The following is a 22206-nucleotide window of genomic DNA, read 5'->3' as shown; positions in this document are numbered from 1 at the left end:
CTTCGCCAACTAAGTGTGTCTTGACTTTGGGCAATTGTGCGAGGGAGGCCACATCTTCCTCGGGGCTCAATGTACTCCCGTCATCAGTGGAGGAACACTCACTAACTGTGCAAGAGAGTTGCTTTAAACATTATTTACATATTGAAAGGATAATGCACAGAATAAGAGGCACAAGGAGGGGTTCTTTAATATATAAAACGTGAAACTTGGAAGAAATGTGCTTGTGGTAGGTAGGGTCTTTGGGCTTCATTTCCTCCTGATCTGGCTGTCCCATCCTCGTTCACTCTGCGGTGGCCGGGAAAATGGTAAAGTCCAGCCCTCGGTGGGTGACGCTGGCCCCAGTCTACCCGGAGGAAGGCAAACGCAGCTACCCTGCAGGCGGCGCCCGAGGTCACCACGCGAGCAACGCGCCCGCGCTGAGCAGCGCCGCCAGCAGGAGCGCGAGCGCGCGCGTGGGTGCGGCGCCCGAGGCTCGCAGGCAGGCGGCGTAGGCGTCGAAGGCCACTTGGCGCAGCGCGCACACGTGCTCGGCGCGGCAGGCCCGGTCGCAGGCCCGCGTGTCGTAGCTGACGGAATTGTAGACATAGTAGCGCTGCAGCGCGCCCTGGTCGCCGGCGATGCGGCCCAGCGCCGCGTGCATGGAGCGGGCGGCCGCGTCTGGCACCCCGTAGGCCGCGGTCAGGCGGTACTCCAGGTCCCAGCGCGCCTCCCCCTGCGCGTTCGCCTGGCTCAGGTTCACGAAGTAAGTCACCATGTCCTGGAGAGGAAGGCGACCTTGAGCAGATGTCTGCTTCCACCCCCAACCCTGCACCTCGCCTTTGCCCCCAGATTCTATATATCCATAATGTCTGTTAATTAATGAGCATTTACTACTTACCAGGTGTGTGTATGACAGACATCCTCTGAGTGAATCTGATGCAGTATCTGTGCTTATTACCCCCATTTCACAGATGAAGAAACTGAGTCCTAAAGAGGTTAATTTTTCCCCCCAGGGTCCTACAGGTGTTCAGTGGCCAAGGCAGGAGTGGAACCAGGTGGTTTACCCCATGGCCTGAGCATTTTCTGTTCCAGGAAGCTCCCGGGGACACAGAAGATGTTCAGTAAATATTTACAGAATGAATGGATAAAAAGCAACTTAAAAGAGGTAGGATGGAGTGCCTGGCTGAGAGAGGTTATAGAAATGTGGTTGATTGGAGGCCTGGGATACACCCAAGACCCCGAGGACTCGGGTGCACCTTCAGTACTAGAATCTGGAAGGGTTTATCTGTGCAGCACTTTCCACTTAAATTCATGGGCCTGCTTCAGGTCACTAGAGGTGGGGTAAGAGGAACTGCCATGGATGGATGACACTTCCTGCCTCCCATTTTACAGATAAACCAACGGAGGCCCAAGGAGGTCAAAAAGCTCCTGAGTGGTGGAGCCAGGATTCAAACCCAGGTGTGTCTGACTCCCTCCCTGAGAAGGACGTGAGGCAGGTTGGTGGGACCAGGTGCAGCAGGGAGGAGGGAGTCCTGGCCTGTGATTCCCCTCACTAAGGCCCTCTGAGTGCCCATGTGGGCAAGAAGTCATACTCTTAAAAATCCTCAGACCTCTTCTCTATCTCCATTTACTCCAAGAATCAAGGAACCAGGTTATCTTATCTAGTCCGTGGTTTTAAATGGCCTTTCTCAACTCCCAGATTAAATCTCAATAACCACCCCTTCCTGGAACTCCACGTGCCTCCTCCCTCAGCATTTTCACTTGGATGCCATTTAGACATCCTGAAATTAATGGGTCCAAAACCAGATTTATCTTCCCTCCAAAACCTGTTCCTCCTGCAGTGATCCCAGTCAATAGCAGTTTCATCCTTACGGGTTTTCAGACCAAAGCCTTGGAGTCCTCATCGATTCCTCTTTCTCTCACACTCCTCATCCAGTCCACTAGCAGATCCTGTCTGCTCTGTCTTCAGAATACATCCAGGATCTGGCCCTTCCCACCACCCAACTGCTACCACCCTGGCGCACAGCAGCATCACGTCTCCTGCTTTTAAAGCCGCCTCCCAATTCATCCTCATGTTTCCGCCCTTGCCCCCCAGCCTGTTCTCTGCACGGCAGAAGCGGTGATTTTGCAATTTTGTAAGTCAGTATGTTTAATTCTTCTGCCCCAAACCTTCTAGATCCAGAGTCCTACTCATGGCCTGCGTGATCTAACCTTGTCCCTCCCACTGTGCCTCCCACTGTGACCACACTGGCCTCCTTGCTCTTCTAACACACCAGGCACACTTCTACCCCAGGGCCTTTCACTTGCTCTTCCTTCACCTTCCCCAGATGCTCACGTGGCTCACTCCCTCAGTTTACTCAGAAGTGAAATGTCATCCTGTCAGTGACACTTCCCTGCCACACACTCGCATGCACACTCCGTAACCATCACCACCTGTCTCTTCACTGTTTTCTTTTCTCCTTAGCACTTATCTCTTGCCATACTTTATTTGTTTATTGGCTCCTGTAAGAAGTCAGCTCTAGGAGAGCAATGATTTTGTTTTTGTTCACTTATGTATCTCCTGAGCTTAGCACAGGGCCAGGCACATGGCAGATAATTAATATATTTTGTTGAATAAATTAAGGAATAATATTTCTTTGTCATTTCAGCAATCACAAGCACATCCCAGGAGGTGAGGGAGTGCTTGATGAGTTAGGGACCTGCTTTGGCTGCAGTGTAATCAGTGTAGAGAAGACAGACATGGGCAATGGGCCTGAGGGCACACTTGAATACCAGGCCAAGGAGATCCATTTTATCTTGGGGACACTGGGGAGCCATGGAAGGTTTTTGAGCAGGAGAGAGATAAGTGCTTTAGCAAGATTAATCGTTTCTGTAGTATGTAGCAGATGAGCTTCAGCAGGGCAGCGCTAGAGGCAGAGAAATCAGGTAGGAGGCCATGACAATGATCCAGGGCAAAGGGAGACTTGGGGAAAGGAGAAATGACTTGATTTGGTGGCAGGATTTGGTGACAGCACCAGGGGTCTGATCCTGAGCTCTAGAAGGGTGGAAGTAACTTGACCTTCCTGAGGTTCGGTGGTCATTAGAGTGTGGATTATCTGGGAAAGAGTTAGGGAGTGTGGTGATACGTTCAGGTCCCTCCCCTCCCTTCTCCTGTAGCCCCAGCAGACCCAGGGCTCCTGACCTGCAGACTCAGTGTGGCTCGGTCATATTCAAACACCCGGATGCCTGGATTATTGGCCCCGTTGACCACTCCAGGTAGTGTGGTTTTCCATGGGGTGACTCCAGGTGTAAGGAACATAACACTGATGGGGGCACCTTTCAGGAGAGAGACAATGGGACTGAGAGAGACTGGCGAGAGAAGGAGGGAGGGAGGCTGGCAGGTGCCCTCCAGGCTGAGTACCTGTATCATCATAGAACATCCGAAAGCTGTCGGTGTGGTGGTGCCCGAAGAACTGCCCTGCGATGACTCGATGGTGCTTCTGGACCACCTTCAGGTACTTCTCGTTGAATTCCTCCCTGAACCATGCTTTGTTCCGCGTCTTCTCGAAGAAGCCCGGGGGCACGTGGCCAATGATGTACACCTATGAGGAAGCAGTGCCAGGAGGGACTCAGAGATGACCTCCCCACCCCTTCATTTCCACCTCTCAAAACTCGCCCATCTCCCCAAAGGCAAGCAGATAGGCTCAGGTGTACCTCCTGTCAAAGCCCTCTGCTTTCCCTCTTCCGGGCGGACTCCAGTGTTCTCTGTACCCAGGATCGAAGGTACACCTGCTTCCCCCCTCTGTGCCTTTGCGCGTGCTGTGCCTGCCACCTGGAGTACCCTTCTCATTTTCACTTCTGTAAATCCTACTCAGACTTCAAAACCCACTTCAAAGTTCACCTCCCCGTGAAACCTTCCTGATCCTCACAGACTGGTCTTCTCTTGGAGAGCCCGGGCACTGTAACTGAGCCTGCCTTGCACGACTGCATCGCACATGCTATGTGTTAATGTGTGATCGCGTCTTACGTTCCTTGAGTCGCTCAGCTAACGCTACCTGGGCCCTTGGCCGTCACTGCAACGGGTAAAGTGGGGGTGAGGGAGAGACAGTTAGGAGCATGAACTTTGGAGTCAGACTACAGCTTGGACACCATCAGAGAGGTGTGTCACCTCTCTGAGCCTCAGTTTTTTAATTGGGAATAGCACCTAACTGGTGGAGCTTTGAAAGTTAAATGACATAATCCATAGTGAGGGCCCAGAAGCACCAGCCATGACATCCTGCTGGGATGTGCTGTTGTTCCGTGCAGGGACTCAAGCAAATGAGACACAGGGCCAGTCCTTGGGGGGCCGCCAGCCCAGCAGACTAGACGGACACACCCCAAGGGCAGGGCATCCCCTCGAGGTCTAGCCCACAGTGTGGGCCACGGCCGTGGAGTGCAGAGACTGGGGTCCTGGCCTCAGCTCTACCACTAACTGTGTGATGATCATCGCCTCCCCTCGGGAGCCTCACATCTGTAATAGGCTTTGGGGTCCCAGCCTCACAAGCTGTTCTGAGGATGGAAAAAGCCCCCTCCTGGTGCCAGGCTGCTGAAGACCCTCTGTGATGTGGGCATCTGGAGAGAGTAGATGGATTTGTGTGGAGGTGGGAGACTTGTTCAGGAAGTGATTCCAGAGAGGGGGAGGAGAAGGGGGGAGCCCTTACCATTTCCCCAGCTCTGGACGCATTGCTCAGCACGTCTTCCAGCCACTGGAACTGCTGGCCAGGGTCAGCCATGCTGGCCGTCTGCTCGTTGTTGCTATAGTACAGATTGGTGTTGAGGACCACGATTCGCCCAGTCCTCCCGGGCCCCGGCAGCTTCTCAGAATAGAAGGCACCTAGGACATCACCGCCCGGGAAAATATGAAGGGTTCCTCTGCCTCTGACCAAACACACCTCTGCCCCCTCTCACTTCACTCTCCCACCTTCTCCCTACCTGGGTCCTCCCTCCCCATCTTTCCCATAAGAGGGGCATCATGGGTTAAGACCAAAGACTTTGGAGCCAGGCTGCCTAGGTTCATGTCCTGGCTCTGTCCCTTATTAGCTGTGCAACTCAGGAAAGCTACTTAACTTCTCTGTGTCTCCGTTTCCTCATCTGTATAATGGTGATAACAATGACGTGTGTTTGCCCCTCCAGATACACCATCAACCCTTCTCCACAGCTCTCTGCCCCAGGAGCTGATCTATTGAACTAAATCAATGGACTTCTGAGCCACAGTCTTCTGGTTGGCCTGACCAATGGGGAGCCTCAGCAGCAGGGAACTGAGGAAAGGGAAGAGAGTAGTCAGGGTTACCTTGGGCTAGCTGCATCTTGGGATCAGTTGTCCTCAACAAGGTGACTTTTGTCCCCCAGGAAACGTTTGGCAATGTCTAGAGATATTTTTTGTTTATCACAACTGGGGTGTTACTGGCATCTAGTGGGTAGAGGCCAGGGATGCTGCTAAACATCCTACAGTGCACAGAACAGCTCCCACTACAAACACTTATGTTGCCCAAAATGTCAATAGTGACAAGATTGAAAAACCCTGCTTGAGCTGAATTAAAAGTCACTGCCCTTTCCTAGTTTTTTTTGCCAACAGTCTAGTAACACCCTGAGGGTAGTGCCTGGCACAGTAAATGCTCAATAAATATTCACTGCTGATCCTCATTAGTGCTGTGGGGTTAAGAGCATGGGCACTGGAGTCAGCCTTGGATTTTGCCCCCAAGCCTGCCTCTTCTAAGCTGGGTGACCTTGGCCAAGTGACTTGGTACCTTTAAGCCTCAGTCTCCTTATCTATACAATGGGGATAAAATCAGTACCAATCTCATGGGGATGTTGTGAAGATGAATTAGACCTTGGCATACGATAAGTGCATATAGTAACAAATGGTATTAGTACCTTCTTTGAAGAGAGCGATGGATTCATTACTGAGCCAGGGTCTCCACAGTTCTGCTACCTGATTGTAGATATTGTTGCTCCCTGCTGGGAACTGGTTTTTGGGATGAAAGTCATGATTTCCTAAAGCAGCGTATACTTTAGTATCTGGGAGGGAAAGGAGAAACATAAAAATATGTATGTGGAAGCCCTTGGTGGGGTCAGTCATCTTCAGTTGGCCATTGGCCATCAGAGCCAATGAGGAATGATGAAGGAAAATCCACAGATGAGGAAAATACAGAGCTAAGCTGAAAACTTCATTTTATAGAATCTGGCTGAACTTTGCTCAGACCTGCGAAGGAGGAGCAGTGAGCTCTTGGATCCTGGACCCTAACCCCATTCCCAGCAGAAAGTTTCCTGGGCAGAGAGGAAGCATCGGCTGAGAGGAAGGGAAAGCTAGAAGACCTAAATCATCCTCAGATCCATTACAGCTGCTTGGCAATTTAGTGTTCCTTGTTCTTGTCAATTCCAGAGCCAGGAAAGAGGTCAGGTTCACTCTGGGAGGCCTAAGGAGTTTCACTCATTCATGAATCAAGAGTGTGTACTGAGCACCTAGTTTGTGCCAATCTGTAGACCTTGTACCAGGCACCCAGTCCCAGACCCAGTGCAGTAGGGTTGACAGGTATTGAGTAATGGGAGGTGTGTGGGCTATTTTTACAAAAAAGGAAGAGCCACTTGCTGTGGAAGTGTATAACAGGGGTGGCGGTGAATCAGGGGAGGCCTCCCAGAGGAATTGGCCTGTGAATGAGCCCAGGAAGGGGAGGGGAGGGGAGGCTGTCAGACTCCTTTCCTCCTTATGAGTAGCTTCATTCCTGATTTTATTTTACTACTGTTTCTGGCATGTAGTAGTTGCTCAATAAATATTTGAGGACAAACAAAAACTCCTTTGAGCTCAGGGCAAGGCAGTGCCTTATATGAGCTTGGCTCATCCCAGAGAGTGACCTTGAACCACTGAGGGAGGCTGGAGCTTCCAGTTCTCAGTTGGGAAAATGTCTCTAACTGACTTTTTATTCTGTATAGCCTTCATGTTCTGGAAATGCTGAGAGCTCTGCCAAAGGAGGAGGTTGTAGAAGTAGAATTCCCACCAGGAATTGGTCACAAAGCAGGAAGCCATCAGTGTAACTGATGGAAAAACCTCACCTGGTTAAAGTAATTGCGAGCAGCCATTAAAGATCCATTTAAGAAAAAACATGAATTTCTGGAATCTCAAGGGCAGATGGGAAGGGAGAGAATCCCCCCCCCCTTTTGCTGCTTCTATGTGCCAGGCATTGTTAGAAGCTCCGTACAAGCTCCATGAGGTCACGACCTGACATCTTGTTCACCGCCAAGTCCCCTATCACTAGACTTGTATCTCCCATAATAGATGCTTGATAAATATTTGTTGATTGACTAAATGAGTGAATGGGTTGGCTTATTTAATCCTCACAACAACCCTCTGGGCAGGTACCAGTATTGTCTGTATTTTTCCCAGGGAGAAAAGGGTCTTAATAAGATTACCCAGCTAGAACACAGCAGAGCCTGGACTGGGCCTGGGTCCTTCCAACCAGGATTTGCGTCCCTCCTCCCCTACCACCCCCTCGCCACATAACCTTGGCCAGTTTACTTGACCAAGGCTCACATTTCTCACAGTAAAGCTGAGATAGTAACAGCACCTCTCTAGAATTATCATGACAATGAATGAGCTAAGACATATTTTGAGAGGTCTGCCTGACACTTAGCACTCAATACATAGATACATATAGTTATTGCTGCTGCTATATTATTTATTATCATTATTCCATATCTGGGTCCTGGGCACCCATGACTGAGACCTTGAGAGGAAGCAGCTGTACCAGGACAGCTGGGGCTGGGGGCCTGGGGGCTGCTTTCACAGGTCCCAGCTGGCAGCCCGAGAGCCTGACTCAGCCCCTGATACCTTGTGTTTGGCACAGCTTGCGTTAAAACCATTTTCAAGCCTGGCTGGGCCAGGAGATTGCAGTTCAATTCCCGGTCAGGCCACATGCCCGGGTTGCGGGCTTGATCCCCAGGAGAGGGTGTGCAGGAGGCAGCCAATCTGACTCTCTCATCATTGATGTTTCTATCCCTCTCTCTCCCTCTCCCTTCCTCTCTCTGAAATCAATAAAGATATATTTTTTAAAAATTTAAAAAACAACAACACATTTTTAAGAACCATTAGATGAGGCACGCAGACCCCCTTCTCCCTGTCATATCCCCGGGGCTGCAGCCCTAATCACTCACAGTCCCCGCCAGCTCTCCCAAGCTCTGAAGGAAGGTCTTGGAAGCACCAAGCAATAGCACCTTGGCTGGAAATCATCATCTCCCAGAGGTCCCAGCAGCTGATGGTTTGAGGGCCATGGATGGTAACTCGGGAGCCACAGCAGGACACAGGCTGTGTACGAGCCCACACGAGACTTACCCAGGGAAGATGCCTGTGTATAACTGTAGATGCCTTGAGAAGGGGCTGTGAGTCTGGTGTGAGGGCAGAAGGCAGTGAAATGTCAGGCATTTCCATGAACAGGTTCTGGTGCATCCACAGGCCAGTGAGCTCTCATTTCCTTGCAAGGTTGTTGGAAGGTAAGGAATGATGGCCGTGAAGTGTCTGGCGTGGGACTCCACCACAGCCATCATAGTCAATGAATGAAGGCCCTTCCTCTACACCTTGCTGCTATTGTCCCATGGTGCCAGGCACCAGCTGGGGTTCAGGAACTGCTGGGGGGAACCGACAGCAGGGTCTTACCTGGAAAGACCTCTCTGATGAGCTTGGTCAGGCGTTCCACAATCTCCAGCACAGCCGCCTCTCCCAGCCTCTCGTTGGGCACATGAGGTGTGTCGTCACTGCAAAACACCACCAAGCTAGTTTGGTGTGGGTGGCTCAGGATGGGCAAAGAGAAAAGGGGTGGGGTGGGGGCTCTGCTGTGAGAAAAGAGGCTGTGGAACTGAGAGGTGTGGCCAGGCTGAAGCTGGAGGGTCACACAAGACAGTGTTCAAACCCGGGCTCTGCCACTGACCTGCTGTGGGTCCCTGGGCTAGTAATTTAACCTCTCTGAGTGCCCATGAGCTCATCTGTAAAACAGGAATAATGAGACGTACCCTCCCATCCCTGCATCGGGATCTCTAGGGCTGCAGTCCCTAAGTCCCAGTGGGAGTGGCTGCAATATTCATCCCCCAACTTGAAACTGGGGAGTTTTCCACGTGCCCAGATGTGCCATGACCTTCTCCCCAGCCTCAGTGAGAGCTGGAGACACGGAGGGGAGGAATCAGCCACGCCCGGGGGCCCTCTGAGCTTCAAGTGAGGAAGGGGATAGTGCAGGAAGGTGCCAGGCAGCAGGTAGCACCCAGCAGAACCCGGCGGAGGGTAGCTGTTGTGACAGCTCTCACCCTGTCCAGAGGATGAAGTCGGGCTCGGGCTCGATCTCCTTCATGGTGTAGATGGAGGAGTTGATGAGGGCCCAGGGGGAATCACAGAGGTAGTCACCCCAGGGGCCCGAGTTGGGCACCGGCTGGGAGCCTGCTGATGGGCAAACCTGGAGGGGGTCTGCGGATACCTTGTAGTCAGGGTCAAGGTGAAGGTCAGAGACGTGCCAGAACTTTCCTGCAGGGGAAAGGAGACCCCCCTCAGTGCTGGGCCCTCCCTGAGCCGGATGGGGAGGCAGTGGGCCGGAGCAGGGGAGGTTGTGCATGTGAAAGGGTCCAGAGAAAATCGGCCATGGGACTTGCCCAGGGAGGCATCGAGTGGAGCAGAGCACAGGCTTAGCTCTGTCCCCAACCTGTGACCTTTGACAAGGCCCTCTCCATCTCCCCACCTCGGAGTTCCCAGCAGCAGTATGAGGAATTGAGCTGAGGAGTGACCCTCAAGACGTCTTTGGGAGTTCTAAGCAAAATGCTTGTCTTAAAGCAAAGGTGGGAGAGAGGCAGGGTAAGCACCCAGGCTACAGAGCCGCATACTGACAACGTTGTAATAATCTGGTGATTATTTAACAGGAAAGGAGTAAAGGGAAGACTAGATAATACAGGCATGCCATTTATACAGCTTTGCTAGAGACCTGTAATTTAACACTCTCCGTCTGTTCCCTGCTGATCCATGGGGGAAGGGACTAGACAAAGGCAGCTTGGACACATGCCCAGGAAGGTCTGAGTGACGTGGGAAGGTGCTTACCTGTCAGTCACACCTGGGAACAAGTCAGTGGCCAGAATAGGTGTGGCCACTGCAAGGGCTCTAAACTTGAATATTTAAACTCCTAGACAAAGGGAGTTCACTCTCTTGGTTTTTACTCTCGAGCTCTCTTGGGACTCCTGTTGCAGGGGGTGCCTTCCCCTGCATTCGCCCACGTGGCTCACGGCCATGTGGACTCCGCACAATGGACTAATGGACTTTAATTAGCCTGATGCTGACCTGGGCCCAGCTGCAATATGGAATGGAAGCTCTGGACACTGGCCCTGCTTTTGGCTCTACTGGAACCCCAGCTGCACCTTTTTCAGAACTGGGTTAAGGGGCATGGGACTTTAAAGTTTTTTACCACATCTCATTCTCCCGTGGGGGCTTCTGAAAATGCTTATTTCAATGGTACCCAAGAACCCCACTCCCACGAGCGACAGGGAAATCTGGCCTATTAATATCTCTGTCAACAATACTAGCTGTGTGACCTTGGGTAAGTTGCTTCACCTCTCTGAGCCCATAATTAGAGCCAGATCTAATCATACCCCAGGGAAATACAAACAAAAGTCTGAAGAAGGCTTACACACCAAATGCGTTGTAAGATCTTGCTAATTAATGCCACCAAAACCCTGGGGGAGAGGTGTGGAAGTAGAATTTAAGAATGCTAGACCAGAAAAGAAGGAACATAATTTCAGATTGGGCTGGATCCCTCCTGTGGGTGTACTCAGTGAGTCCGGATGCAGGGTGGCAGCTCAGGCATCTGGGAGTGGTCCTGTTTACTGAAGAGGTTGACTGAACCTGGTCTCAGCTCCAAACCAAGGGAGGCTGAAATGCCAACATTCTCTTGGTGTAACAGAGAGAAGGGAAGCCAAAGAAACAGGCCACACGGAGTGGACTCATCATCTGCGCCCAGTACCAAGCCTGACATAAGTAGTTCCAACGATGTTTATTGAAGAGGGTTGAACAGGTTTGGCCTCTGCCCAAAATCCTGTGTTTCTGGCTAAAACGAGGGTGAGGCCTGGGATTTCCTCACCCTCCACCATTGCTGTCACTTCCGCCTCCATTTCCTGTGTCTCTCAGGGCCAACAGTCAGCACCTGCTCAGCCTCAGGAAACTGGGCCTGGGCCTGGCCTTCCTGCTTCTGTTGCCTTCAGGGTTAGAGAGCAGGGTGCCACCCAAGCCACATTCAGGGACATTCAGGGTGGCCCAGGACAGGCTGGAAGTTAAAGTCTGGCCCCTGATCCTCAGTTCTTGACTTTTCCTCCCAGGTGCTTTAGAGCTTTTGCCCACCTCTTTGGATCTAAACCTGGTCTCAGGAAAGAAGCAGAAACTTGTTCATACTAAGGTGCAAATGACTGACAAAACAAATCTCTATCCCTCCCATGGTCATTATACAGTCACCCTCCCACGGTGCTGGAGGTGTTATTCATCATTATCCCCATTTTGCAAATAAGAAAATGAAGCTTCAGAGGTCAGCAATGCAGTGCAGCAGTTACTCTGAATTTGGTCCCTGGGAGGTTCTGCAAGTCACCCTTTTACCACAGGAGGGAGATGGGACCTAAGGAAGTGACTGTGTCCTTCCCCTGTTTGCCCCAACGTCCCCTCAGCTGTTGTCCTCTGCAGGTAAGGTGCAGGTCCAGGGACAGGACATATGAAGCAGAACAAAGTGAAGACAGATCCTGTCTCCTGGCCACAGTGCACCCTCTAGTTTTAATATTGAGAGCTCAGCTCTGCCCACTGTCCCTGGGCAGGCAACACAGTCTGCTGCTCTCCTCCTCCTTCATCAAAGGGGTTACGGGGCCCCCTTGTCCACTGGGGATGACAGACACAGGGCCCAGGGCCTAGTAGCTTTGTAAGGCCCATGGAAATGTCTGAGACCAGGAAAAAAATGCATTGGCTCCAAAGTTTAAGTGGGAAAAGCCAATGCCATCAAAATCAAGAAATCATTTCAAAAGCAAAGCAAATATTAAAAATTTAATTAAAAGTCATATAATTTGAGCTCCTTTTACTATAATTTGTGATGGGGTTGGGAAGACTCACAAAAATAATTTCTAGAGCCCAAGATGATCTTAAACTGGCCAAAAGTGAGTTTGCTTATGGTCAGAGCCAAGAAAAGGAATGCAGGAAGACACCTGCCATTTATTTGGCAGCTACGGAATGCCAGATGCTGTGACAAGCACTCTACCCATGCAGCCTCAGGACAAAATTATGAAATACATTCTATTATGGGACTCATTTTACAGATGAGGAAACTGAGCTAGTTAGCAGCAGATGTGTGATTCACATCAAGTCAGGACAGAAATGACCCTGGTGCACTTTACTCTGCCACTAGCTACCAGTGTGATCTTGGATATTTAAAAAATGGTTCCTTAAACTTTTACAGAGCTTTACCAAGTATGTGCGTGACGTTACTTAGCTATCACATTTAATCTCTCATCTGCTGATATCCCTGTTTTATAGACAGTGAAATAGAGACTTGAGGTCACATAGATATTAAAAGGTAAGACAGGTTTTCTGACTTGAGGCAGTGGGTTGTTTTTGAAAGGGCATGAATGAAACTTGAAATTAGGAAAGTCTTGTTTTGAATCCTGGTTCCCCCACACAGGCAGAGGCAGCTTGAACAAGAAATTTCCTCAGCCGAGCCTCAGTTTCCTTATCTGTAAAAACGGGGATGTGAATAGCAAAAGGGTGGCTGTGTGGATGGAAAGGAGAGATCTCATGTGTCTGTTATGGTGTATAACCCACACCATCAAACGATCTTGGCTCCTGTTTCCGTCCTTTGCTTTTGATGCTAAGCAATAACCCCAAACACTTCCATTGCTATTCCTCCTGTGTAAACTAAGGCCCGCCAAAACACAGAGGGTTCACTTGTGAAATCCAGCATTTACTGAGCCCTTGCATTAACTACGTGGGTTGCCCTTTCCCCACAGCAGCTGCATGAGGTAGGCTTAACATTCTTGAGGGAAATGTTTTCCTACCATGCTGACCCACACTGAAAAAGCGTGTCTGTTTTTGTCCAGTTAGAAGCTGAAGGATAACAGTGTTGTATAGGGTGTGTGTGTGTGGGAAGAAATAAGGAACAACAAGTTGGTGTCGCACGCAAGCTCTTGGCTAGGGGAGATAGAGGTAGAAACCCCAAGTTTTATGCAAAGCAGGGATGACTGCTATCTGACTGGTTGTCCCAAAATTCTCTTGCACTTCAGGAAGAGACTCAGATTCTGTAAAAACTTACAGGTGCTGTGGAATTCTTTTTAAATTTAATTTTGTTTTAAAATTATACACGTATACATTCCAGAAATCTGGAGAAAAGAGAGAAAAAAAAAGTACCTATAAAACCCATTATCCCAAGAGAACACATCAAACGGCATAATGCATAAGGCAGCCGAGTGGTGTGAACGTTAATAAACAGAAACCTCATTTAAATTGGAGCTGGGAGGGCCTGCAGGGGGCGCTCTCACACCCTGACACTCGCGGTCAATTACCCAAAACCGGAAGAGACTGACTTTCCATCTCCATCAGGTGTTTCTCTGCCGGCAACTCCGGCAGGAGGGAGGATCTTTTTCTTGCCTGGCAACCACTGAGCCAATGAAAGACTGTTACAGCTCAGCCAATGAAAAGCCACTGCACTTGGCACTACCCGTTTCCTCCAATGGGCTCCTTGCTTACAACAGCCCCTGTGAAATCCTTTCTTCGAGAAAAAAATCCTGCGTGTCTTTTGTTCTCTGGACTTACTGTAGTTCTCCATTAGGCCACACGTCCCGAATTGTAATTCTTTGTTGTTCCTGAATAAAACCACTTTGCTGGACAAATATCTGGCTTCCTATTTGTTTAAGGTCAATAGTATAGGCTTGGCCCTGCCACTTCCTGGCTGTGGACCCTTGGGCAAGTGCCGTGTCCCTCTGAGTCTCCTTTTCCTCGTCTGCAAAACGGTTAGAATGGCAATAGAAACCACTTTACAGGGACTAGGAAAATCAAAGGTTTTTTTTATTTCATGTCTCAAATAGACTTTAAAAAGAGGCTGCATGAAGCCCTAGCTGATTTGGCTCAGTGGTTAGAGCATTGGCCCATGGATTGAAGGGTCCTGGGTTTGAGTCCCAGGTTTGAATCCTGACACATTGGTGTTTCTCTTTCTCCCTTCCACTCTCTGAAAAGCAATGGGAAAAATCCTTGGGTGAGGGAAAACATTTTTTTTTAAAAAAAAGAGCATATATCAAGCACCTAGCACAAGCATGGCCCGTCATAACTGCTCAATAAACAAAGGTTAGCTCAATAAACACGGGAGAGAGATAGAAACATCAGTGATGAGAGAGAGTCATCGGTCCGCTGCCTTCTGCACACCCCCCACTGGGGATGGGGCCCACAACCCGGGCATGTGCCCTGACCAGGAATCGAACCCCGATCTCCTGGATCCTAGGTCGATGCTCAACCCCTGAGCCATGCCCAGCCAGGCTTACATAGCATTATTTTAAAACAGCTTGAAATTGTACTGCTTGAGTTCAGGTCCAGGCTCAGGCATTAACTAGATGTGTAACCTTGGGTTAGTTACTTAACTTCTCTAAGGCTCAGTTTCCTTGATAATCCCTACTTCACAAGGCTGTTGTGAGTGTATTATGCAAAAATTTCAGCAGTGTGTGGCACATAAGTACTTAATAAATGTTGCTTATTGTTTTCAATTTTGCTATAGTGTCTTGAATCTGTTCCACCAGGAGGTTTTACCATAATCTATTGAGCTATCCCATTCCTGTTACCATTTCTCATTAGTATCACAAACAGGGAGAAGAGATTCCTTTTCACCGCTAAGACCCTGGCCTGGGGGGTTGCCCATTGGCATTTGGGTTTCTAAGAAAACATATTTAAAAGTGAAAGTGAGGGAGTGGAAGAGTCTTCCAATCATTCCAAACCTCCAGTCAGACTGGCAGGGATCTGATTTCCCAGAGGGGAGCCAGGTGTCTGCCTCCAGTGGAAGGAAGACCGCCACCCCCAGCCTTCTCCCAAGCCGATTGTCTTCACAGGGAATGATACATCCTCTGAGGGCTTGTCCCAGAGATATTTCCATCTTCAAGTCACAGCTTTTGGATCTGAGTCCTTCCCAGGCATTTTAGTCTGGTCTCCTGCCCCCACCTCCCATCTTCTCCTCACTGGCCTCTGAGATGCCCGGCCACATTGGCAGAGTGCTTTGTCAAGTCTCCCAGCTGCTCCTGGGTAGGGCCTGAGGAAGTGGATGACCGAATGACTAGGGACAAGCAATAAGCAGAACCCTAAGCCAGTCCTTCCCCTCTCAGCCTCAATTCAATTTCTGCAGCTGTGGAAAGGGTGCTGGATCACCTCTAAAGTTTCATTCAAAAGACTCCAGAGAGGGGCAGTCAAGAATCCTAAGAAAACTGCAGGTCCAGCCCTACCACTGACTCCCATCTAACTGCATGGAAACCTAACCCTCTAACAGGCATCTCTGAGCCACCCTGGAGTCCTCCTCTCTCACACCTGCCATCGGTGAATAGTCTAGTTCAGAATCAGACCACCTCCCACCACCTCCGATCCTACACCCCAGGCCGAGCTGCCATCCTCTCTCACTGGATGATGGCAGTCGTCTCCCCCCTGGTTTGGTGGCCTTTCCTTTACTAGGGTGATCAACCGTCCCAGATTGCCCAGGACAGCAGAAGTGTCCAAGGCAGCAAACTTTAAGTGCTAAAATTAGGAGAGTCTCAGGCAAACCAACGTAAGTTGGTTCCCCTGCCTTTATATATTGCATTACAGTCTCTTCTCAGTACAACAGCCCGAGGCTCTTTTTCAATGTTTACATGTCAGATCACATCACGGCTCCGCCTAAAACCATCTAATGATGACCTATTTCACTCTTGACTCCTTAAATTGTCTACAAGTTTATACATGAGCTGGTGCCAGCCCCCACCCCCACCCCCGTGGTTCCCTGACCTCATCTCTCCTGCCCCCTTGCCCACTCCGCTCCAGCCGTGCTGGCTTCCTTGCTGGTCCTCACACATCACCTGTGCTTCCAGCTCAGGGCCTGTGCACTGACCATCCTCTCTTACTGGATTGTTCTCCAGACGTCCACATGGCTCTTTCCCTCACTGCTCAAATGTCACTTTATTAGACAGCTCTTCTCTGGCCACCCCACAAACACCCCCTCCTCACCCTCCCTTGATTCTGCTTTATTATTTCCCACAACACTTATCTCCTGGACTACTAAGCATTTACATGTGTCTTTTGGGTTGTTTCTTCCTGGTGAAGGGATGCTTCAGGGACTAGGGCTTTGCTTATTTTCCTTTATTTGCTGGTTCCTGGAATAGCTCATGGTACATGGCAGGCTCTCAGCCAGTATTTGTCCAGTGAATTCACAAATCTTCCACCCACCTTCTCCCTCTACCAGCTGGCTGGCTCTTATGTCTCAACACCTCTTAGCAAAGTCAGTGTCCCTCCCCTGGCCAGCTGTCGCCTCCACTTACAATCTTCAAGGTCAAACAACACACCTACCACCTGCTAACTCTCTCACCTGCTTCCCTGCCCAGCTCCCTGCCTTGCTATTTTTAGCAGCACTTCCAGCTTTCTGTGAGCAGCTTCCAGCAACCTGGATCCTGAGTTCCTAATACAAAACAAAGACATCACAGGCATTTGCAGCGCCTACCTGGTCCAGCCCTCGCCACTCGCCAGTGGGCCAGGAAAATCAGCAGTTTGAGCAGCTTCATCCTTGGGGCTCGAGTCACAGGGGACAGGTTCTTCAGGAGCTATTTTTCACACCACAGGCTTCCTTACTAGGTCTTGGTGGCCACTTGCCTGAGCAGAGCTTTCTGTCGTGTTACTTGGTGTTCCCAGTCATCCAAGGCATCTGGCTCCTCTGGCTTTTCCTCCTTCGTCCAGCAGGGTGTGAGCTGGGTTTGCCCGGGGCGATACACCAGCCAGGCCTTTGGACTCTGAAGTAGAAAGTAACAGCTGTCCCACCAGCTCCTTAGCGCCTGTCAGTCCAGCCAGCAATTGGACTCTCAAGGGAACTCACCCAACCCCGGCCACTGAGAGGCAGATGTCATAAACTCTCATCGTTTTTATGTGCCTCACTCAGCACAAAGAACAAATCTGCATAACATGGCCTGGCTTTGCCATCAAAGGAACTTAACTGCTAGTTGGGGATGTAGCTACTCAGTCACAAATGAACCAAGACTAAGAGTCATCTATTCATTCATGCTGGGAACTCTGTTCCAGGGAGATGGAGGGGACCCAGGGCAGTCCCTGCCCTCAGGATGGAGAGGTAAACCCAGGACTGCATTTCAGCACGTTAGATGGCTTGACAAGCCCAGAGGAGGGATCTGAAGCAGACTGAGACAGTGACCTGGGCTTAATCCCTTATTATTGAAAGTGTCTGGGAGGGAGGTTGGGGGGGATGGGTGAAAAAAGGTGAAGGGATTAAGAAGTACAAATTGGTTATAGAACAGTCACGGATGTAAAGTATAGCATAAGGATATAGTCAATAATATTCTAATAACTGTGTATGGTGTCAGATGGGAACGAGATTTATCTGGATGATCACTTAGTAAGTTATATAATGCCTAATCGCTGCGGTGTACACCTGAGTCTAATATAATATTGTATATCAACTGTAATTGAAAAATAAAAAACGATTCAAATTTTAAAAAAAGAAACTGTCAAACATAAATAAAAGCAAAGAATTGTGTAACGAACCCCAGAGCACCCATCCTCTAGCTACAGTAATTTTGAATTTACAGCCAATCTTACTTTATCTACAACCCTCACTCCCAACCCTGTTGGGTTATTTTAAAGCAAATTCCAGAGATCATATCATTTGCCAATAAACACTTTAGTATATATGTCACTAAAAGATAAGGATTCTTTTTTTCCTAACACAATGATAATACCATTACCAGATCTAAAAAAATAATAGTAATTCCTATCACCTGGTAGATGTGTGGTGAATGTTTACATTTCCCAGATGATCTCATCATTATTTTTAAAGCTGATTTATTCAACTCGGGATCCAAACCAGATCCACACATTGCATTTGGTTGGTGTGTCTCTTAAGTCTCTCTTAATTTGTAGACCTTTCCCCCACTGCCTTTTTTCTTTGCTCTTTGTCAGTGGAACCAGGTACTTTGTCCTATGAAATTTCCCACATTCATTGGAAGATTTTGCTGATTGCTTCTTGGTGGTGCCATTTAACATGTTCCTCTGTTCCCCATATTTCCTGTAAATCGGTAGTTAGATCTAGAGGTTTGATGACATACAGATTTGATTTTTATTTATTTTTTGTCAAGAAGACTTCTCAGGTGGTCTTGTGTCCTTCCTGTTACATTGCAGCACAAGGCATGTACTTGTATGGTTTGTCTTAATGTACACGTAGGAGTTACCTAGAAGAAGAGGGAAATGGGGAGGAGGGTGTCCTAAGTAGAAGGAGTGACCTCTGCTAAGACAGAGATGCTGAAACATCCCAGAGAGCTATGTGGGGTGATATTGGGGCTTGGGGTTCTGAGCCAGGGAAGCAGGCAGAAGCCAGGCCATGCTCAGTTGTTCAGCTGAGAGCTGTGGAGAACCATGGAAGAATCTTTTTTTTTTTTTTAATCTTTATTGTTGAGAGTATTACAGATGTCCCCTTTTTTCCCCCTTTGCCTCTATCCACCCGGTTCCTACCCTGCCCCAGTCCTTCACCACCCTGGTGTCTGTGTCCAGGGGCAATGCATATATGCATATAAGTTCTTTGGTTAATCTCGTCCCACTCCACACCCCCACACCCACTTCCCTTTGAGATTGCCATGGAAGAATCTTAACTGGGGGAGAGACACAACCCAATTAGCACCTTAGAAAGGCTGCACTGTGGAAGATGGGCTTTTGGGGAGACCAGAAAGAAAGCTAAGGCAGAGAAGTCCTTGTAAAAAGTGGCAAGGGTCTGGCCTGGCCAGTGTGGCTCAGTTAGTTGAGCATTGCCCCATGCACCGAGAGGTCACTGGTTCCATTCCTGGGCAGGGCACATGCCCGGGATGGGGGCGTGTAGGAGACAGCCAATCGATGTTTCTCTCCCTCTCCCTTCCTCTTTCTCTAAAATCAATAAAAACGTATCTTTAAAAAAAAAAGCGGTGAGGGTCTACTTTAGGAAACTAGTAACTGTTAGTAGGGAGAAACTAAATAGACTGGGCCTGAGGAATTGGTTGAAGTGTTAATTTGTGTTCTCACTGTGTTTTTTTAAACCCTGCTCTAAGCAGGTAGCAAAGATCCCTTCCCTTGGCAGGGGATGGGGCCAGGGGGAAGGCTGAGGCCTCTTGAAGAAGCCACCTCCATGCTTTTGTCCTTTGACCTCCTAGAGGGGACAGTGGAGGGGCAGGGTTGGGGAAGCATCTATAAGAGAGGGGAGCTTAGCCCAGCCAGGGCAGCAGACAGAGGTTACTGGGTTCCGAACGTGTCCCGGCTGTCTTCGGGAGGGAGATATGAAGTCCCTGAACATTTACTTAGGCTCAATAAATATTGAATGTCTGTTAGCTTCTGGGCTCTGGGGACACCATGATGAGCAAAAAAGTCTGCTCTCGTGGAGCTTACATTCAGCACATTACACGGAGAAATCAACAAGGCTCCCAGCCTGGCCAGGCCCCCGGGCCAGAGTTACAGCAGAACCTCCAGCCCCTCAGAACTGAACAAACTTAGTCGAGGAGTAAATCAGCAGGGCTCACAAGCAACTAAAGACTAAAGCCCTGTCCATATTCTGGGCCCTGAGTCACCCCAAGAAGGAAGGCATCAAAATAACCGCCAGGACTGAGTTTCCTGCCAGTTCAGAGGACAACGGCTCAGAGACCTAACTGCTGTTGATTTAACAAAAATAAGGCAGTGTGACATTTCTTGCACCTGAACCTATGGCCTGATTCATAACTGCTGAACGGTATCTAGGGCACATCGAGGTACGCTTGGAAGGTATCCCAGGGGACTGGTGGGAAGGAGGGCAGGCAAGAAGTCTAGGGCAGGCGACTCCCCAAGGGCTGAGCATGACTTTGGCAATGACTAGGCTAGAAATTGGAACAAGGGGGAGACATCCAGGGAGCTTAGGTGCTCTTTGTAAATACATTGAGGGGTGCTAGAGTCCCACTCAGCTTTTGGTTGAATGCAAAGACTTCTTTTACATCCCAGCTTTTTGGTCAGTGTCCCCAGAAAGCCCCCCATCACCATCACTATCACCACTACTAACCCACAAGGCATAGTCTGTGCAAGTAGAAAAAGGCACCCCTCTAGGCCTTTGTGTGGGTTAGAAAAAGATGCCTCCATCCCAGACAGACACAGCCAGGGCTCAGAGTGGAGCCAGGGGGCACTTCAGTCCCCACTCGGCCCTCTGCCAGAATTTTGCTACCTAAATGACTGGCTTCTTCCTGGGTCCAGCCTGACCAGCTGAACCCATCTGTACTGGGTTTACTGGAAGAGGTAAGTGAGGCAGAGAAATCCGAATGGTTGGGACTTTAAGTACAAACCAGCTCCTTTTCTTCAAATTGCATTTATTTGACTCTTGGCAATTGTAAAATCCAGAAAATCCCCATCACTCTTAGAGAAAAGCATGTTGTATAAAAGCTGTAAGAGGCAAGAATTCTTCATGATTTTGCTGTAGCCCTTTCAGGCCTATCACCTCAGTAGTCATATGAAACAAACACCTTGGCAACAAAGCCCTGGGGAGTGTGGGCGATAGCCCTCAAGTACCAGTGACCTTTGCCCATTCCTAGCCTCAGAGCCTCTGGGAGGCTGCTGCTGTGGTTGCCATGGGGCTCAAGTCCACAAAGGGCTTAGTCCAAGAAGGTCAGGAATGGGCCACAACAGAATCCATGAATGCTGACATCTAGTCCAGTCACTCTAAAGCAAAGCCACATTGCTCTTCTGCTTTTGAAAATTCATTCACTCATTCAACACGTTTTTTTAAATCCTTACTCAAGGATATGTCTCTTTATTGATTTTTAGAGAAAGAGGAAGGGAGAAAGAGAGAGAGAGAAACACCAATGTGAGAGAGAAACATTGATCAGCCACCTCCTGCACACCCCCCACCCCGATCAAGCCCTAAACCTAGGTAGGTGCCCTGACCTGGATTTGAACCTGCCACCTTTTGGTGTAGGGGACACCGCTCCAACTAACCGAGCCACCTGGCCAGGGCTACCAGAATGTTTTTAAAGGGTGATTTCTCCTCCTTTCAGTCTTGCTGTGGGTTTCCCTGATAGTAGCCTACACTGAGAGGGAAATGGAAGATTTCTTGGAAATCACTGTGACTAGAAGATTGCCACTTGGCAAAACTAAACCTTGAGAGATGAATTCATTAACACATACATGGTAAGTACCAATTATTTTAGCACTGGCTGAGAATGGAACCCTCTGTTCAATTTATCAGACTGTCAGGGCCCAGGGATCATGTTTACCTTATTTACTTGCCACTGAATCCCAGTGGCCAGCAGAGCTTAATCCAAAAGAGGAACCAATGAATATTTTAAATAAGTAAATGGGAAGGGGATGTCTAACAACCTAGGGGTGTTTAGAGCAAGGAACTAATTGCCGTGTTCCTCTCTCTATAGAAGGAACACACCATGTTATATTTAGAAAAACTGAAGAAACAGGATGCGAGCAGGATTAGACAGGGGGAAGAACAGGGGAGGGGAGCGCAATCCTCAGATTTTTCGGAAGGCGATCGGCGGGGGTGGGGGTGGGGGTGGGGGTGGGGGTGGGGGTGTAGATTTCTTAAAGCTTCCCTGAGGAGAATCAGGAACAGGGGGTGGCAATACAAGGAGGGAATTTGGCTGGTTATGCTAAAGATTTAGCAACCCCAGGAGGTGCTGCGAAAGGAGTACTGTGAGTTCCCGGAGCGCGCAGATCCCTGGCGACCACGGGGCGGAGACTCCGAAGCAGGAATCCCACGATTGAGCTTTAAATTAAGGCTGTGTGTGATTGGTGGAAATTTGGCGGGAACAGGGAAAACGCTATCAAAGGAAGTGACGTCAGGTATCATTCATTGACGGGGGTGGGATTATTGGTCCTGAGTTGCGGAATTATTATAGGATTGGTTGTATTGACACCTTCAGCATCTCGCGCATCCTGGCTACCTTTTGCACGGCGTGGTTACCCTCAGTAAAGATGGCCGCAGAGGCTTCCTGCCCTACTTGGAGTAAAGT

The 22206-nt window shown here is 49.3% G+C and overlaps 1 protein-coding gene across 2 annotated transcripts; it reads right to left on the bottom strand.

Moving 5' to 3' along the window:
- Nucleotides 1-163: 163 nt before the first annotated feature.
- SMPDL3B (sphingomyelin phosphodiesterase acid like 3B) lies at nt 164-16937 on the bottom strand. Of its 2 annotated transcripts, XM_081145189.1 has the most exons (8): nt 16704-16937; nt 9286-9499; nt 8645-8742; nt 5872-6015; nt 4659-4831; nt 3380-3560; nt 3161-3294; nt 164-757 (listed from the first exon to the last, which is right to left on the bottom strand). In XM_081145189.1, the coding sequence occupies exons 1-8, from the start codon at nt 16762-16764 to the stop codon at nt 392-394; spliced, it is 1371 nt and encodes a 456-aa protein (XP_081001315.1). In that variant the 5' UTR covers nt 16765-16937; the 3' UTR covers nt 164-391. The 2 variants fall into 2 exon arrangements, with proteins under 2 accessions (XP_081001315.1, XP_081001314.1); XM_081145188.1 differs by lacking the exon at nt 3161-3294.
- Between the last annotated feature and the right edge of the window lie 5269 nt (nt 16938-22206).

The sequence above is a fragment of the Miniopterus schreibersii genome, assembly GCF_964146895.1.
Source record: "Miniopterus schreibersii genome assembly, chromosome: 8".
In the NCBI taxonomy this organism is placed as follows: Eukaryota; Metazoa; Chordata; class Mammalia; order Chiroptera; family Miniopteridae; genus Miniopterus; species Miniopterus schreibersii.
The sequence above is the reverse complement of the archived record's forward strand: the minus strand, read 5'-3'. Positions and strand labels throughout refer to the sequence as shown.